At 35.2% G+C, this 15,733-nt stretch overlaps 1 protein-coding gene across 2 annotated transcripts; it reads left to right on the forward strand.

Annotated features, from left to right (window-relative positions):
* Positions 1-1,000: 1,000 nt before the first annotated feature.
* Positions 1,001-15,447, forward strand: ptpn2a (protein tyrosine phosphatase non-receptor type 2a). Of its 2 annotated transcripts, XM_079838031.1 has the most exons (9): positions 1,001-1,259; positions 2,259-2,349; positions 3,266-3,366; positions 3,686-3,784; positions 8,055-8,192; positions 8,293-8,502; positions 8,666-8,839; positions 11,778-11,956; positions 12,774-15,447. In XM_079838031.1, the coding sequence occupies exons 1-9, from the start codon at positions 1,203-1,205 to the stop codon at positions 12,964-12,966; spliced, it is 1,242 nt and encodes a 413-aa protein (XP_079694157.1). In that variant the 5' UTR covers positions 1,001-1,202; the 3' UTR covers positions 12,967-15,447. The 2 variants fall into 2 exon arrangements, with proteins under 2 accessions (XP_079694157.1, XP_079694158.1); XM_079838032.1 differs by lacking the exon at positions 3,266-3,366 and having other exon boundaries at positions 12,774-15,428.
* Positions 15,448-15,733: the final 286 nt, after the last annotated feature.

The raw sequence follows: 15,733 nt of genomic DNA on the forward strand, positions 1-15,733 counted from the left end.
AGTTAAAATATTTCCTGTCATGATTAAGTGAATTTTAAAAGTAGACAAACTTATAAAACTGAATGTAACCCCTAAGCTGGATATGGTCTTTACAAACAAGAACTACAAACAAACAGACAGCCAGCCAGTCTATCCAATCGCGTATGCCTGCTGGGGATTGTGTTGTATAATTCACGATAGGTGTGAGGGGGGATAAAAGCATTATCTTATTAGCCATTTATGAGAAGCAGCTGGTCGTGGAGCATATGAAAATAAACTACGCCCACGTTCACACCTTATTAATCACATTAAAGCCTGACACATGTTTGGTTTAAACGTGAGTTGTGCATGACACATCTACACTAATGGAATGTCCTTAAGAAAATTAATGTCTACAATTAATAAAAAACAATAAAAACATGGTTATTATTGTAGTTAGACTACCACACAATTTTTTTTTGTGCTAAACTACATACAAATGGTTAAGTGACAATCAATCCGTCAAGTGGCCTACACTTCTTCTACTACAATCTGATTTGTTCTATAGGCCTAAATGTAATGGGACTAAAAGACAACAAAATAGATTGTCACTAAAAGGATGTAAAAATTTAAAATCAGAATAATAACATACAGTGTCTGCCTAATAGAGATGGGAGATATGGGGGCATAGTATGATTAGTGGTAGTGCTATCCGAATTCAGCCGTCTGCTCTTTTCAACCGAGTACGTCGATGTTTTGAGTTTGAAGAGAAACGTGATAGATTTGTAGACGATATTTTTTTGTAAAATGTGACAATTGCTTGAGTAAAGACATGCTATTTTTATTATACATTTATATGGCAGAGTAGAACGCGGTCGCCATCGCGATATAACCTGCAGAAGAGTGAGTGAATGACTCTTTTAAGTGAAGTGATTCAAAAGTTTCGATTCTCTGGAATGAATCTCCACTACTACCTGGAAGTAATAAGGGAAGCCATGGCGACTCTCGCAGACAGAGGGCGCAGTTTCTCGCTGTCCTCTCCACTGGCACACGGAAGTAGCCGATGGGGGTGCTGAAAGTGCTGGTAATTTTATCCTCTTTGATGAGGGTTAACATCGTACTGCACCGTTCCTCCTGCCGTTTTCACGGGATCATGACAATTTCTAACAATGGAATAGTGACCCCTCGTTTGATCTCAGACGACATTTGATTTAACCGTTTTCCGTTTGAATAACCCCGAAAAAATGGATCAGGAGTTTGAGAACATCGATTCATCTGGACAGTGGCAAAATCTTTATAATGTAAGTCATGTTTTATTTTTATTTATTTATTATAAGTTAAATATGAGTCGCTCTTAAGATGAACGTTTGGGACACCTGCTGTATTTTGCCCTGATACATTTACAATGTTTATCTAATAGTCCTAGACAAGTAACGTACTCGGCCCGTGAGAACGAATGGGTAATTCAGCTTTGCGTTACTGCGCATGCGTGCAATACCGAGAAATACGGTCCACATTAACTTACCGCCTGCTGTTAAATCTGAAATAATCTTCTGTGAATAATTTCAGCTCGGTAAACCTGTTCGTGAGTGTTTATGGTTTTACAAGAGTATTGATTAAATTGGTTTATGTATTTCTCATTCTGGCCAATAAGCATAATGAGTGGGCAGTGTATTATTGTAGTAAACTATACGGCGAATTGCCATATGTCAAAACAACTTGACTGATGTGAAGTGCACGAGTGGTCATGTCACAGTGCGGTACTCAGAGCAGCTCACTAGGTGCTTCCTGTGAACACGTGGGCTGTGTCTCAACACCTAGTGAAGCTGTTTACCTAGACAACATTTTAAGACATCACTGACTCGTGTTGTTTTTTTAGGTACCATAGGAGTTCCCAGTCCTAGCACCCTAAATGCCATCTCATTTCTGCCGCCTTCTAACCCCCCCGCGTGCGCCTATGTTGTCTAAAATGCTGTCAAGTTAGGGAGCTCGTGAGGTTTTGAGACACGACCATGCACTGATATGGTTTCTGAGAACTGACGAGCACTTCCCAAGAACTGAAGAACCGAAGCTGTCAGTTCTCTATAACTCAGCCAGATAGGCAAGCCCAACCCCCCTTATTTGACTGCATATATTCGTATCGTTTTATGTTCTTTATTTAAATGTTAATAACACCCCCCTCCCTCCTTCTCCTTTTGCCATTTGTTAGTATATTTTTAAACATTTAATAAGTGATTTTAAAAAAGAATGGCTCTTAGGGTTTTCACACTGATGTTTGTTATTTTGTAATCTCTTTCTAGGAAATCCGTAACCAGTCTCAGGAGTGTGCCTGCAAAGTGGCAAAGTTCCCAGAAAATCGCAATAGGAATAGATATAGAGACGTCAGTCCCTGTAAGTTTCTCCCATGTAAACCATTTTAACAAGGTTTCACTCATTTTGTAACCTTGCCCTTTAAAGGGATAGTTCAGCAAAATGTGAATCATTTGTATCATTTACTCAGCATCATGTTGTTCCATATCTCTATGACTTTTTCTGTATGTGAACTAGGGGTGTAACGATGCCCTCATGTCACAGTTCGATACATATCAAGATACTGAACAAAACACAAACGTGCTGTTGATTAAAATGCTAAATTTGGTATTACATTGGGGGTGGAAATGAATAGGCTTGGACTTGGTGCTGGTAACTCAATGCACTGGACTGTGGTGACACCACAATAAAAATATTCATGGTTCTTAAGCTGAAAAAACAGAATTATTTTAGACGGATATGCTTGCACTCTGTCACTGACCACTTTTACTGGTAACAAAAGACATTTGGCATCAGGACCCATAAATATTCCCCCATTGCAATATTAGGCCTATACATTTTAAATATTCAACATTATATAGTAGTACTGAAACTAAAACTCTGTAAACTTGAATTTTTTCTCACACAGTAATTTTCATTTTGGGTGAACTATTCACAATACAGATTGTCACTATCCACGATACATATTGTTGCATTTTTGTATTGCGATATATTGTGACACAACGTATTGTTACACCCCTAATGTGAACTACAAAAGGGGATGTTGATCAGAATAATTTACATGTGAAATTAAATGGTGACCTTTTGTGCTCCATGAAGGAAAGACAGCCATATAGATTTGAATTGCATGAGTGCGAGTAAATTATATCAGAATTATCATTAAAAGTCCTTAAAATGAAAGCTTTTTTTTCTGTAAGCTTACGTTGAATTTTTACACAAACGCATGCTAACATGTTTGTTGTGACTCTGGCTTAATAACCTGCATTTTTGTGTTAAGATGATCACAGTCGGGTGAGATTAGAAAATTCAGAGAATGACTACATAAATGCGAGCTTAATTACCGTGGAGGAGGCCCAGAGAAGGTACATATTGACACAGGTATGACAGTAATGGAAAAAGTAAGTCCACTGTTTGCATTTTGCTAACTTATATTGATGTGTCACGTGACCTAAATACACATTTACATGCGGTTGTTTTTAACGAACAAGTTTGATTTACACATTCCCCCTGTTTACTACGATTTAGCATCATTAAACCTAAACCTCATTAAACCATCATTAAACCTACCTTTTACAGACTTCTGCTGAACAAAGAAGGATGTCTCATAGATTGTTTATGTTTCTTTTGCGTTATCCAGCTTGTTGAAATTGTTTGCATATTCAGTAATGTAATTGCAGATACTTTTCTCTTTCTGCAGGGTCCCCTGAGGAACACTTGTGGTCACTTCTGGCTAATGATTTGGGAACAACGTTCCAAAGCAATTATTATGCTTAACAGAGTTATAGAAAAAGGCTCGGTGAGTGAACACATCTGATGTTTGTTATTTGCCTTGCTTTGTTGTAGACATGTTCCAGTAAATCACGATATATCACGATAACCAACATGCGCGATATTGTCATCGTGGGCATTTCAAAATAGGGGAGAGCGGGGCACAACTTAAAAGCGGGGTTAGTTGTAACACGCATGGTTTAACACTTTCCACACACGCCAGGATGACGGAACTTAGTGTATTTACTAGTCGCCATATCAACATGATTTAGAGAAAAAAATTGCGTCGAAATCTTTGGAAGACATCACTGAACATTTATTTAACCATTGCAAAAGTAAACTTTTCATCTCTGTTTTTTTGTGTTTATTTAAAAATTTATATTAATCTTATATCAGTTATTTAACAATTGATATAGTTATTTGATGCATGTTGTAACACTGCGTTACAATGTGCCCCTATTAGAACTATGCTATTATATTCTATACTTTTATGAATTCTATTGAGAACCATGAGAAAAAGGTGAATAAAGACTGAGAGTCAATGTTCAGAAATTCTTAATTATTAGTTATTTTTTTTAACTATGCTGTATAACTGTGTTTTGAGGTTTGTTTGTTGTCAAACTCAAAAATGTGTTTATTTTTAATTATTAAATAATGCCATTATTTTATTAGAAAAATTTAATAATTTTATTTTATTGACAAAATATTTTAGTTTGACTTGGATATTTTTGTTATTATATCAAATCAGATAACATTTTAAGCTGTCATTTGGACATGTTACAATGTACCCCACCTATGGGGCATGTTGTCACATTTCACTTGCATTCTTTCGGTGTAAATCAAGAAAAAAGTATACACTGTATTAATGAAAAAAACACATAATTGTTCTAGACGTGTGTAATTAATGTGGGAAAAAATAAATACTCTCTGAACCAAAAGTGGATTTGAGAACTGAGAAAGTCAAAAATAATTCCTTATTGTACATTTTAAGGATGCATTTTAAGAATACCTTCCAAGTAAATTCACCTGTTAAAATGTACAACACTGTCTGAATGCTACGTCTAAGAGGCATGTGTGCACTCTTATATAAACAAGCCCAGCGTGCATGAGAAACATGATGGAACAAGTGAAAGAGACGAGCTGAATGAAAACAGTTGCGTCATAATTCAGAGGCTGTATCCTTCGAAGACCGCATTTGTGATTGCATCACGGCGGCGCGAAGAAGGGTGTCCCAATTCGAAGGCTCCTTCAATTGCAGCCTTGATATGCATCCTTCATTTCCCGGGCAATGAAGGATACAGCTGATGGATCCTTCGCGGCCTAGCCTACCCCAGAATTCACTGCGATGTTCAAATGTTGATTCATATCTTAATACTTAAAGGAACACTCTACTTTTTTTGAAAATAGGCTCATTTTCCAACTCCCCTAGAGTTAAACAGTTGAGTTTTACCGTTTTTGAATCCATTCAGCCGATCTCCGGGTCTGGCGGTAGCACTTTTAGCATAGCTTAACATAGATCATTGAATCTGATTAGACCGTTAGCATATCGCTCAAAAAAATGACCAAAAAGTTTAGATATTTTTCCTATTTAAAACTTGACTCTTCTGTTACATTGTGTATTTAGACCAACGGAAAATGAAAAGTTGCGATTTTCCTGACCGATATGGCAAGGAACTATACTCTCATTCCTGCGTAATAATCAAGGAACTCTGCTGCCGTACCATGGGTGCAGCGGCGCAATGATATTACGCAGGAATGAGAGTATAGTTCCTAGCCATATCGCAAAAAAAAAATCGCAACTTTTAATTTTCCGTTGGTCTTAGTACACTGTGTAACAGAAGAGTCAAGTTTTAAATAGGAAAAATATTGAAAGTCTTGGGTCATTTTTGTGTGAGATGCTAACGGTCTAATCTGATTGAATTATCTATGCTAAGCTATGCTAAAAGTGCTACCGCCAGAACCAGAGATCGGCTGAATGGATTCGAAAATGGTAAAAATCAACTGTTTAACTCTAGGGGAGTTGGAAAATGAGCCTATTTTCAAAAAAAAACATTTTAACCTGGACTATGCCCTGGTTATTGTTTGAAAATGACCTGATTCTTTACTATTGTTCAGTAACACTTTACAATTAGGTTTCATTTGTTAACATTAGTGCATTCATTAGTTAAAGCTATAGTTCACCCAAAAAATGAAAATTCTGTCATGTATTCACTCTCAAGTTGTTTCCGAGCCTGTATGAATGTCTCTCTTCTGCTGAACACAAAATATGATATTTTGAAGAATGTTGGTAACCAAACCCCATTGACCCTCTATAGTATTTTTTTCCCCTTCATTAGAAGTCAATGTCATCAACTGTTTAGTTCCCTATATTCGTCAAAATATCATCTTTTTTGTTCAGCAGAAGAAAGACATTTATAAAGGTTTGGAACAACTTGAAGGTGAGTTAATAATGACAGAATTTTTATTTTTGGATGAACAATCCCTTTAATATTAAAGGGTTAGTTCACCCAAAAATGAAAATTCTGTCATTAATTACTTACCCTCATGTCGTTCGACACCCGTCAGACCTCCGTTCATCTTTTTAGTTGAAATCCGATGGCTCAGAAAGGCCTCCATTGGCACAATGCACTTTACACTCTCAAGACCCATAAAAAGTACTAAAGACGTTGTCCATCTCACTACAGTGGTTCTACAATAACTTTATGAAGCGACGAGAATAGTTTTTGTGCGCAAAAAAAACCTAAATAAAACACTGCATCATGAAGCTTCGAACCGTTACGAATCAGTGAGTCGATTCAGCGGTTTGGATCACTAAAGTCGCGTGATTACTGCAGTTTGGCGGTTTGACACGCGATCCGAATCATGATTCGACTCGCTGATTCATAACGCTTCGAAGCTACATGATGCTGTGTTTTGAAATCGTCATCACTAGTCGATATTTAGGTTTTTTTTTGTGTACAAAAGCTATTTTCGTCGATTCATAAAATTATTGTAGAACCACTGTAGTGAGATGGACTTTGTAACGACGTCTTTAGTACCTTTTATGGGTCTTGAGATTGTACAGTGCATTGTGCCAATGGAGGCCTTTCTGAGCCATCAGATTTCAACTAAAATATCTTTATTTGTGTTCCGAAGATGAACGGAGGTCTTACGGGTGTCGAACGACATGCGTGTAAGCAATTAATGACAGAATTTTCATTTTTGGGTGAACTAACCCTTTCATTTCAGCATTTAAAATCAAAAGTTTAATCTGTTAATTTTGTATTTAATGCACCTGAACTAACAATGAACAGTTGTATATTTATTAAAAAATAACATTAACAAAGATTAATAACTATTATAAGAAATGTAGATATTGCACTTTGTTAGTTAATGGATTAACTAAGGTTAACTAATGTGGCCTCACTGTAAAGTGTTACCTATTGTCCTCTATAGTTCCTTTGCACTTTGATCTGTTTGAAACTTTTGTTTAATGTATACATTTTCTGTGTGTTTGTTGTATTTAATTGTTATTTTTGTTATAAGAAAAAGTAATTAAACCTGTTAGGAGAACTTTTTGGTAACATTCAATACATTGATAATACAATATACTGTGATAACCTTAAGCAATTATTGTTCTATGACAATTTGATAATGTCACATGCCTATTTTATTATAAAGTTTTTTTATTATATGTTTATGTAACACTTTCTTTTAAAGGAGGGATAGGATAATTTGTAATACTGTTCAAAAGTTTGGGGTCAGTATGATTTAATTAAAAAAGAAAAAAGAAATACAACTTTTATTCAGGAAGGATGCATTAAATTGACCGAAAGTGGTAAAGATGATTACGTTCCAAAAAATATATGTTTCAAATAAATGCGGAACTTTCTATTCAGCAAAGGATCCAACAAATAAATGTATCACCTTTTCTACAAAAAAATATTTCCACAAATCATAATAAGAAATGTTTTTTGAGGAGCAAATCAACATATTAGCATGATTTCTGAAGGATCATGTGACACTGAAGACTGGAGTAAATTCTGAAAATTCAGCTTTGATCACAGGAATACATTACATTTTTAAATATATTATTTAAAACAGTTCTTTTTAAAATGTAATATTACACAATATTATTGTATTTAAAAGCCGACCCCAAACTTTTGAACAGTAGAGTAAATCTTACTTATTGTTATTTGAAATAATTGTCATGAAATCTGGTAGTATGTTAATGCATTTAACACCAACCAGTTCCAACAGTGGTAAATAATTTTGAAATGAAAGAATGTTCTTTTGCTGTTTTTGTTGACGCTGAACAGGAGAAGTGTGCGCAGTACTGGCCATCAAAGGAGGAGCGAGACATGGATTTCAGTGACACTGGGTTTATGGTGACTCTAGAGTCTGAGGAGGTCCAACCCAATTACACAATAAGACTATTAGAACTTCGAAACGTCAAGGTGTGAATGCAATGCAATGTCAAATTATCACATCGTTGAAAGCTTCTCTAAACAAGACATGCAAAATAAATGTTGTTTACATTTTTTCCCATATGTTAAGACAGGAGAAACCAGAGATATCTACCATTTTCATTACACAACATGGCCTGATTTCGGTGTTCCAGAGTCCCCAGCATCATTCCTCAACTTCCTTTTCAAGGTTCGAGAATCTGGCTCATTGGGACCAGAGAACGGACCCGCGGTGGTCCACTGCAGTGCAGGAATAGGGCGGTCTGGGACCTTCTCATTGGTCGACACCTGCCTTGTCTTGGTAAGACTGCCGTTACAAAATAGTTAATCATTTTCTAAAGGTTTCACAGCACATCATTTATTACATTCATTATGTGAGACTGTAATCATTTCTTAAGCCGCCGTTATCAGGTATAATATATGTACTGTGGAACTGACTTTTCAATATCCTTTTCTATTTGTAGATGGACAAGAGGAAAGACCCTTTGTCTGTGGACATACAAAAAGTTTTGTTAGATATGAGAGAGTATCGAATGGGTCTCATCCAAACCCCAGATCAGCTTCGGTTTTCATACATGGCAGTCATAGAGGGAGCAAAGAGCATCCTGAGAGAATCTACTCTGCAAGAATCAAGCATGGTGCGATTGCATTATTACATTTGATATTTGATTTTGAGTAGTATAGTAATAATCAGTGTTGCACTTTAAAAAATAGCACATTATTTACAGTTTTGCTCATAAGTTTACCCCTTGCAGAATATGCATTAAGAGACGGTGAGTGTAAACTTTTTTAATTGGTTGATCGGGGGAAAATTTTACTTATTTTGTCTTCGAGAAAACAACATATTCTAAAGGGCGGTGCTAAATGAAAAAAGAAAGATCTTTTAAGCAAAATAAGAAAATGTAATACCCATGGCTTTTAATGCATTGTGTTGCAATCTTCAGCATCAGTGAATGTTTTCACCTTCACCTAATAGTTGTCTATGAGTCCCTCAGTTGTCCTCAGTGTAAAACGGTGGATCTCAAAATCACACAGTCACATTAAAAGGGTTTAAATATGCAGAAGATGCTAAAGAATGTGAGGAACCTGGAACAGTGGTCAGTTTAACTGCTCAGTACAAACAAGGGACTCATGAATAACTATCATAAAAACATAAATACAGTCGTTGATCATCCAGGTAACAATGCACAGTATTAAAGGGTTAGTTCACCCAAAAAAGTATTTTAATTATGTCATTACTTACTCACCACCGTCATGTCATTCCAAACCGTATGACCTTCGTTCATCTTCATAACACAAATTAGGATATTTTTGATGAAAACCGAGAGCTTTCTGACCCCTCCATAGACAGATGTTTAATTAACACTTTCAAGGTCCAGAAAGCTAGTAAAAACATTGTTAAAATAGTCCATGTGACTCCAGTGGTTCAACCTTAGTTTTATGAAGCGACGAGAATACTTTTTGTGTGCAAAAACAAAAGAAATTATGACTTTATTCAACAATTTTTTCTCTAGCCTATGCCAGTCTCCCTTTAAAGGGATTGTTCACCCAAAAGTAATACATTCTGTCATCATTTACTCACCCTCAAGTTGTTCCAAACCTGTATGCATTTCTTTCTTCTGCTGACCACAAAAGAAGATATTTTGAAGAATGTCGGTAACCAAACAGTTGATGGGACCCATTGACTTCAATAGTAATTTTTCCATACTACGCAAGTCACATCACAACAGCACAAATAAATGCTGTTCGTTCTATTTATCAAAGAATACTGGAAAAAGAATTATCGCAGTTTTCACAAAGCAAGCACAACTGTTTCCAACATTAAAGGGTTAGTTCACCCAAAAATGAAAATTCTGTCATTAATTACTTACCCTCATGTCGTTCGACACCCGTAAGACCTCCGTTAATCTTCGGAACACAAATAAAGATATTTTAGTTGAAATCTGATGGCTCTGAAAGGCCTCCATTGGCACAATGCACTGTACACTCTCAAGACCCATAAAATGTACTAAAGACGTCGTTACAAAGTCCATCTCACTACAGTGGTTCTACAATAACTTTATAAAGTGACGAGAATAGTTTTTGTGCGCAAAAAAAACCTAAATAACGACTTGTATAGTGATGACTGATTTCAAAATAATGCATCATGAAGCTTCAAAGCGTTATGAATCAGTGAGTCGAATCATGATTCGGATCGCGTGTCAAACCGCCAAACTGCTGAAATCAGTTGACTTTGGCGATTCAAACCGCTGAATCGACTCACTGATTCATAACGCTTTGAAGCTTCATGATGCCTTGTTTTGAAATCGGTCATCATGATATGTCGTTATTTAGGGGTTTTTTGCGCACAAAAACTATTCTCGTCACTTTATAAAGTTATTGTAGAACCACTGTAGTGAGATGGACTTTGTAACGACGTCTTTAGTACCTTTTATGGGTCTTGAGAGTGTAAAGTGCATTGTGCCAATGGAGGCCTTTCTGAGCGATCGTATTTCAACTAAAATATCTTCATTTGTGTTCCGAAGATGAACGGAGGTCTTACAGGTGTCGAACGACATGAGGGTAAGTAATTAATGACATAATTTTCATTTTTGGGTGAACTAACCCTTTAACAATAATAGGAAATGTTTCTTGAGCAGCAAATCAATATATTAGAATGATTTCTGAAGGATCATGTGACACTGAAGACTATTAGTTATTTTAATTATAATAATATTTTGCAATATCACTATTTTACTATGTTTGAGCGGTGAGCATAAGAGACTTTTTTCAAAAACGAGGAAAAAAAACCAAACTTGTATTATATATAACCCAAATATGCTGTAAAAAAGTTTTTTTTTTGTTTGTTTTTTAAACCACTTTTTAAGAATAAAATACATTATTATGTAGTGTGAAGTCTGATTTTTAAGAAAATATAAGGGGTCACTAACTTTGACACATTTCACACTACTGAAATGTGTCTTATGGTGTGACATAAAAATAATTAAGAATATAGGAGTGTCGCGCCAAAGGACAACATAAATTAACACTTTTATAGTGGTTCCAAAAAAAAAGTTAAAAATTTGAACAATTCTGAGACAGACTCTTCATGTCTGAAGCTTCACAGTAACATGACCTTGAATTGGGTTCTTCAACTAATTAAACTTGTCAGTGGAATTGCCCGATTTTAATATCAGGATATGGTGTCACACTGGTTTTCATGTTCCCACGCTTTTAGAAATATATGAATGAAAAAAATGAGTAATTTACTAAAAAAGACACTTTAGACAAAATTATGCCTGAGGTATTTATAAGCATTTGTATGCTGCTTTTTTATTTTATTTATAAAAGTTATTTATTGAACCATGCTTGAGACAGTCACACCATAGGACAATTTTGAGATTTGGCTCAAAAATGTAAAAAGACTAAGCAGTTTTTATATGAATAGGTCCATGTAAGAAAAATAAATGTTTAACCATTTAAAGCATTTTTTTTATCGTGAAAATGCCATGTCATCTCAACAACCCATATCAACCCATATATATTTAATGTAATGTGTTTGTATCTCTAACTCTAAACCTTTTTCACTGAATGCAGAAGCAGCATAAAGAATGGCAGGAGCCAGAAGCTTATTTAGTTTCATCTTCTCAAAGCCCCATCTGTAGTTCAGAGAAACACAACGGACAGTCTGACTCCTGTACGGAGCCACAAGATCCAGAACGAGAAAGGATACAGTCACCAAAGGAAGAGCGGGTTACAGAGTTAAAAACATTTGGGTAAGAGAAAGGAGAAAATGTAAAAGAAATGTAACATTTGATCTACTAAACTGATAGTGGAGTTGTTCTACTCTTGTTCTATCAACCGTGATTGTTATAACAGTGTTAGACGGAATTACAGAGTTGTTCAATAACTATATGTAAAATATGCATTACCGCTCAAAAGTTTGGGGTCAGTAAGATATTTTTAAATGAATACTTTTATTCAGAAATGATCAAAGGTGACAGTAGAGACTTTTTCATTGTTTCAAAAGAATTATATTTCCAATAAATGCTGTTCTTTTGAACTTTCTATTCATGAAACGATCCTGATTTTTCTTTTTTAATTTATTTTATCACACTTTCCACAAAAACATTAAGCAGCACAACCTTTTTTTACATTGATAATAATAAGAAATGTTTCTTGAGCACCAAATCAGTATGTTAGAATGATATCTGAAGGATCATGTGACACTGAAGACTGGAGTAATGATGCTGAAAATTCAGCTTTGCCATCACAGGAATAAATTACATTTTTAAATATTAATATTTTTACAGTATTGATCAAATAAATGCAGCCTTGTTGAGCATCCAATACTTCTTTTTAAAAAATATGACCTACCCCCAAGTTTGAGTAGTGCAGGCGTGCAAAAGGGTTTAAAAATTATACTTGTGATATTTTACAAGGATGGTAAACATCCAAAAGTTTGATAAAATGTATATTTTAAAAAAGGACATGCATAAAGTGATTTAATTCAGCTCACTTTTATTTTTTTATTTATTTTTTTCCTAAAAAATATGAAGTAATTAACGATGTGTGTGTTGTTGTTTCTTCCAGCCTACGCAAGCGGAACCGCGACGAGCGAATAGCCAGCACGGCACAGATGGTGCAGCAAATGAAGCTGAAACTGAGCGATTCGGAGAAAAAGAAAGAGAACTGGCAGTTCTGGAGACCAATTCTCCTAAATGTCGGTGCTGGTGCCGCTGTAGCACTAGGACTGTGCATGTGCTGGGCCTTTCTGTCCCAGTAATGCCATTTCATCCCACAGATTCCTCCTCTTGTCTTTTATTTTGCCCAGGGACCCAAATTATGGTACTCATATTAGTAGGTGCTTGGATGTTTTTAGATAAGGGACAAAATGTAGAATGACCGTGTTTACAAGCATTCAATCCCGGACATTCTACATGAGTTATTGAATGTTTGTGTCGTGTTATTACAGTGTAACGAATGATGTAGTTACATTGTAACTGCTATTGTTGTTCTATCATGGCAAGTTCTCGAGGCCTAGCAACTTTCACTGTACAGTATTTTGTCGCAGTTTACCTGCGGAGCAATGTTAAATAGTATCGAAGCTTGTTTCCAACACAAAATAAAAAAGGTAAATGTGACTTTATCTCACAATTCTGACTTTTTTTCTCAGAATGAGTTTTTCTCACAATTGCGACTTTAAATCTCGCAATTCTGACTTCATAACTTGCTATTGTGAGTTTATATCGCAATACTGAGAAAAAATTCTGAATTGCAGTATTTCATATTGCATTTGCAAGAAAAGTCACAGTTGTGAGTTAAAATCTCACAGTTGTGAGTTTATTTCTCAGAATTGCGACTATTTCTCTTAATAGTGACTTTAAATCTCGCAATTCTAAGAAAAAAGGTCAGAATTGCAGGATACAATCTCTAGATTGCGAGAAAAAAGTCTGAATTGCGGCTTTATTTCTCAAAATTGCTACTTTAAATTTTGCAATTCTGACTTATAAACTCACAATAGTGAGTTATAATCACAATATTGAGAAACAATTCTGAATTGCAGGATTTAATCTTGCATTTGCAAGAAAAGTCACAATTGCAAGTTTAGGGCCCAGTTTCACAGACTGGGCTTAGATTAAAACAGGATTAGGCCTTAATTCAATTAGGACATTTTAAGAAGCTTTAATAAATGAGCATTAGAAATAAAAGAATGTGCATCTTGAGACAATACAATGGCACTGACATGTTTTAAGATTTGTCAGTCCAAGTTTAGTTAATACAACTCAAACATGCATTTTAGTCTGTGACTAGTTTAAGCCTTGTCTGTGAAACCGGAGGTTTATTCCTCAGAATTGTGACCTTTTTATCAAAATAGTGACTTTAAATCAGAATTGCCTGATATAATCTCACAATTGTGGCTTTATTTCTCAAAATTGCTACTTTAAATCTCACAATTCTGACTTTATAACTCTCTATTGTGAGTTTATATCACAATTGAGAGTAAAAAAGGTCAGAATTGCATGATTTAATCTCACAGTTCTGAGTTTATTCCTCCGAATTGCGACTATTTTTAAACAGTGACTTTAAATCTCGCAATTTTAAGAAAAAAGGTCAAAATTGTAAGAGAAAAGTCCGAATTGTTAGATGTAAACTTGCAATTGTAAGTTATAAAGTCAGAATTGCAGGATATAATCTTGCAATTGCAAGAAAAAAGTTAATTGCAGCTTTATTTCTCAAAATTGCTACTTTAAATTTCGCAATTCTCACTTTATAACTCCCTATTGTGAGTTTATATCATAATTCTGAGGAAAAAAAGTCAGAATTGCAGGATTTAATCTCGCATTTGCAAGAAAAGTCACAGTTGTGAGTTTATTTCTCAGAATTGCGAAATATTTCTCTTAATAGTGACTTTAAATCTCGCAATTCTAAGAAAAAAGGTCAGAATTGCAGGATACAATCTCTTAATTGCGAGAAAAAAGTCTGAATTGCGGCTTTATTTCTCAAAATTGCTACTTTAAATCTTGCAATTCTGACTTAAACTCACAATAGTGAGTTATAATAACAATTCTGAGAAAAAAGTAATTGCAGGATTTAAGAAAAGAAAAGTCATTATTCCTCAGAATTTACTTTTTCTCTAAATAGTGACTTTAAAGCTCACAATTCTGAGAGAAAAAGTCAGAATTGCAAGAAAAAAGTTTGAATATAATCTCGCAATTGTGGGGGGAAAAGTCTGAATTGCGGCTTTTTTTTCTCAAAATTGCTACTTTTAAGCAATTCTGACTTTATAACTCACTATTGTGAGTTTATATCAATTCTGAGAGAAAAAAAAGTCAGAATTGCAGGATTTAATCTCACATTTGCAAGAAAAGTCACAATTGCGAGTTTAAATCTCACAATTCTGAGAAATTGTACAGATATTGTAAGGATATAAACATGCAGTTGCACAAAAAAAAGGGTCAGAATTGCGAGATAAGCAATTTTCTTTTTTTATTCCCTGGAGGAAACAAGCTTCCATAAAACAGACCCCCACCGGTCCTACTGAGTCAGTTTATTAAATGCTTCTGTCTTCAAGTTTCAGCATGGATCTTCATAGGGTGACTCATTTGTTTCAGTAGGTCAAAGCCCAGTGAGTTTCCGTACATGCACATCTCAGGATCTTCTAGTAATAAACTGACTGTAGATTCAGCCAAATGTAATAAGTGGTCTGGTTTCCACTTTCAAAATGTACATAGTAAACTCTTTACTAAAGAAGAAATATTGCTGTTTATTTGTCTCAGGCATCTTCAGTGCATATTCTTCTCTGGTTTCACAAGCTCATTTGCATCCATAAAGCGTGGGCTAAAACTGATATATGAGTGTGAATGAATGCAGATTGTGATAGATTTCACTTGATGCATGTTTACAGATGTCTACATCAGTGCCGTGTCAGGCCTACTATGGTTAATTTTTAGACGATGAATGCTAAACTAAGCCTATGGCGATTTATTTTTGTCTCCAAGGATCAAAGTTTGTTTCCAGTTCCCATTACCTCACACTGTTCATTGTGGGTT

This window comes from Gobio gobio (genome assembly GCF_949357685.1).
Source record: "Gobio gobio genome assembly, chromosome: 15".
NCBI classification, from domain to species: domain Eukaryota; kingdom Metazoa; phylum Chordata; class Actinopteri; order Cypriniformes; family Gobionidae; genus Gobio; species Gobio gobio.